The 3,872-nt window shown below is 32.1% G+C and overlaps 1 protein-coding gene across 1 annotated transcript; it reads left to right on the forward strand.

Annotated features, from left to right (window-relative positions):
• The first annotated feature begins 708 nt into the window (after positions 1-708).
• Positions 709-3,666, forward strand: LOC110663847 (cucurbitadienol 11-hydroxylase-like). Its single transcript, XM_058148586.1, has 9 exons — positions 709-934; positions 1,171-1,495; positions 1,604-1,753; positions 2,118-2,366; positions 2,451-2,543; positions 2,611-2,689; positions 2,792-2,898; positions 3,007-3,134; positions 3,222-3,666. Exons 1-9 carry the CDS (start codon positions 735-737, stop codon positions 3,307-3,309), a joined length of 1,419 nt encoding a protein of 472 aa, XP_058004569.1. The 5' UTR covers positions 709-734; the 3' UTR covers positions 3,310-3,666.
• Positions 3,667-3,872: the final 206 nt, after the last annotated feature.

A 3,872-nucleotide genomic window follows, 5' to 3' on the forward strand; every position in this document is an offset into this window, starting at 1 on the left:
ATCGATTTACTGATCACCCACTAAAAAGGAATAAACTCTCAATTTATTGAAAGCACTGATTGAGTCTTGTAAACTTATTCAATCCTCACAGTTGCTAAAGTATTTTCCACATTTTAGAGTAGTTAGTTATTCAAGTTAATCATATTTGTCCTGATTAGAAAGTGTTTGATTTGATTACTTATTTTTTAACTCTTTGACTTAAAATGTAGTTATTAACTTATAAATTAATTTAGAAATAAGTAATTAAATATTTGGTAAAACTATTTGAAATTAATTTTTAAATAATTTAAGTGTTTGATTAAAAAGTACTTTAAAGAAACTTAATTTATCAAAACAATCAAAAAAGATATATCATGAGTATTCTAGTTATTAAAATGAGGATATTCTTAATATTTTTAAAAATTATTAGGATAATATAATCTTTTATTTAATCAAAACATAGTTTAAAAATAAATAAATAAGTCCTAATTAAGTAATAAATAAAAAAAAATCCTTATTTATGACTTCTAATTTATTTTAAGTAGTTTCTTTTTTAATTTATAAGTTAAATCAAATGTTAATCTAATTATAATTTTATATTTATAGGTAGATGACCGACTTATAAATCAAACCAAATACTCTCTTAGTTCACAAAGGAAAAGACTCCAACACTAGTCCTATTACTATATATAGATGAAAGATTGAGTTGAAAGTTCGCAGTTCCTCATTTATACACTAGCAAAGAAAGGTTAGAAATGTTGACAATAGGATTGTTCTTGGTAGGATTACTGTTGACATACTATATGTACTGGATTAACAAATGGAGGAACCCGAAATGCAATGGTATTCTGCCCCCAGGTTCCATGGGATTTCCTCTTATTGGAGAGACCCTTCAGCTGTTAACTACTAGCTATTCTCTTGATCTTCATCCATTCATCAAAAAGAGAGTTCAAAGGTAAACAATATCATTACCATAGTTTCATCTTTGTTTTTTTTTTTTTTTTTTTTTTTTTTTTTTCCATACAGCCGGGGTATACTCGGGCAATTAATACATATTGAGATTAAGTCCTTTCTTCTAATAATTTAAAGGCTCATTCTTCCAAATTGATCTGTTGCATTTAGAATTATTTTAAAATAATTTTTATTATTAAATTGTTATAATGAATTTTTTTTTTTTCTCTTTTTACTCAGATATGGACCTATATTCCGAAGTAACGTGGCCGGTCGACCGATTGTAGTTTCAACTGATCCTGAATTCAACCATTACATCTTGGGTCAAGAAGAGAGATTAGTGGAAATATGGTATTTGGACACATTTTCAAAGCTTTTTTTAAGTGAATCAAGAATTAATTCTGCTGGTTATATTCACAAGTACATAAGAAGCTTTTTCTTGAGTAATTTTGGTTCGGAGAACCTTAAGGAACAGTTGCTTCCTCAAATAGAAGATATGATTAACAAAACTCTTCGCTCATGGTCGAATCAACCATCAGTGGATGTAAAATATTTTGCTTCTGTGGTAAATTTCAAGCTCATTCTAGCTTTTACTTGCCCAATATTCATATATATTTTCTTCTATTTTTCTAGTTATAAAACATACAAGTAGTTTTACTCTTGTCTGTTCCAGGCAGTTTGCGATTTTACAGCGAAGATTTTCTTCAGTTATGATGCTGAAAAATTACCTGAAAAGCTTAGCGAGACCTTTGCTAAATTTATAGAAGGTCTTATATCATTTCCCTTGAATATTCCTGGTACTGCATACCACCAATGTCTTCAGGTAAGAGTGGAGTAAGTTTGGGTGGAAGTTTTGTGTACATCCATCCTTCCCTTGTGGACTCAAGACACATATTTGAAGGGATGAAACTACCTTGAAGTTTAAGGGGCGATGCCCCCAAAAGTTTTCAAAATTAAAAATTTTATCTATATATTTTAATATTTTTTTTCAAAAAAAAAAGCTAGTGTTTGCTCCCCAAATTTTTAAAATTAATTTTTTACCGATGAATTTTAGTGTATTTTAAAAAAATACAATCTATCTCTTCAATATTTATCTCTCGAGTGAAAAACATATTATGTGGCTAGCAACTTTGAGACTTTATAGACTTTTTTTTTTTTCAAAATAATGCCATGTTTTATCAATACAGGACCACCGGAAAGCCATGAGCATTTTGAAAAAGATTATTGTAGAGAGACGCAACACTGTTGAGAAGCGTGGAGCAGATGTCCTCGATCGGTGCCTGAATGATATGGAAAAGGAGAAGTTCCTGACAGATGATTTTATATGCATGCTTATGTTTGGGGGTCTGTTTGCCAGCTCCGAGTCAATTTCATCAATCACAACACTAATGTTCAAGTTCCTTTCAGCCCATCCAGAAGTAGTTCAAGAGTTGAAGGTATATGTATGAAATAAATCCATGTTCTAGCTATCAAATAGATAGATATCCTGTTTATTTATATCAGTGATTAATTTGGCACAGGCTGAGCATGTCAAAATTCTCAAAAATAAAAAAGGTTCAGATCCCTCATCAATCACATGGGAACAATATAAATCAATGACTTTTACCCATCAGGTGATTCTCTCTACAGTATCTTCTTTCGTTTTCTCTTTCTCAACAATTGTCTAAGCACTGCTTACAGGTCATCAACGAAACTCTTAGGCTGGGAAACGTTGTACCAGGGCTATTGCGAAAAGCGATTAAAGATTTTCAATTCAAAGGCATAAAATTTCTGAATTGCAATTAATTCATTCTAATATAGTTCAAAGAGTTTATACTTGTTTTCAAAATATTAGTTTATACTTTTTTTTCCCTTCTCAAAGGATATACTATTCCTGCTAACTGGACGATAATGATGGTCACTTCTGCTTGTCAAATAAATCCTGATGTATACAAGGATCCACTTGTGTTTAATCCCTGGCGCTGGAAGGTAAGCTATTTAGTTCACATACAATGAAAATATATCATCCATTACTAGGATTTACATTTCTTGTATCTAATTATCTGATTTTGAGTGATTGATGAATGGACTCTGTAGGACATTGGCTCTGCAATCGTGTCTAAGAATTTCACACCTTTTGGCAAAGGAACAAGACAGTGTGCTGGAGCAGAGTTCAGTAAAGTGACATTGTCTGTATTCCTCCATGTCTTGGTCACCAAATATAGGTAAATTCCAAGCATTGTTTGCTGCTAGGAAGATAGCTGACAAGATTTTATTGATCCTTTACTTATTTTTGTAATTCCTGATGATAGCTGGACAATGATCAAGGAAGCTGAGGTTAGAAGAGATCCTATATTAGGATTCGGGGATGGCATACAGATAAAACTAGTTGAGAACTAGTGAAAACATAACTTCTCTCTAGTAACATCTGTCATGCGGCAAAAATATAAATATCTAATTTCATACTTGTGTTTGTGATATGATGTCGTTGATATCAGAGAATCAGTAAGCTACTTGCTACGGTGTCTTTTCACACACTTGCTAGTTGTAGGAAGAAGAATAAATCAGTTGCAGAAGCAGGAAAATGGTTGAGAAGCTGTTGTGATCTGTTGAAAATGGTTATTTTGTTAGATTTTCTGTTAAGCACGTGTGGTTAATTTGCTAGACGATTAGCTAGTTGAAGAGTCTCTGTTAATAGCTGATCTGTAACCATGGCTGTATCTTGAACAATTATATTAATGAAATCCCTCTTCTCTCTTTCTTTCTCTCTCTCCTTTCTTCTTCCTCCTTCCCTTCCTTTCTTCTTGCTCTACAGGAACCCTAGTTCTCTAATTCTATAAAAACTAATGCAAAAACTCTTTGTATCAATGGTATCAGAGCGATGGAATCCGCATCTTCTTTGTTCTGCCGCTAATTCTTCTTTCGTCTTCTTCTTCCTCCTCTCTTGAACATAGTGTTCTGCC

Source organism: Hevea brasiliensis, chromosome 6 (assembly GCF_030052815.1).
Source record: "Hevea brasiliensis isolate MT/VB/25A 57/8 chromosome 6, ASM3005281v1, whole genome shotgun sequence".
Lineage (NCBI taxonomy): Eukaryota > Viridiplantae > Streptophyta > Magnoliopsida > Malpighiales > Euphorbiaceae > Hevea > Hevea brasiliensis.

Excerpts from the sequence above, each read along its gene's own strand:
- LOC110663847 (XM_058148586.1), top strand. The coding sequence starts at position 735 with ATGTTGACAATAGGATTGTTCTTGGTAGGATTACTGTTGACATACTAT. Across the intron at positions 2,690-2,791 it reads TAAAGATTTTCAATTCAAAG|GATATACTATTCCTGCTAAC; the intron begins GCATAAAATTTC and ends CCCTTCTCAAAG. Across the intron at positions 3,135-3,221 it reads GTCTTGGTCACCAAATATAG|CTGGACAATGATCAAGGAAG; the intron begins GTAAATTCCAAG and ends TCCTGATGATAG.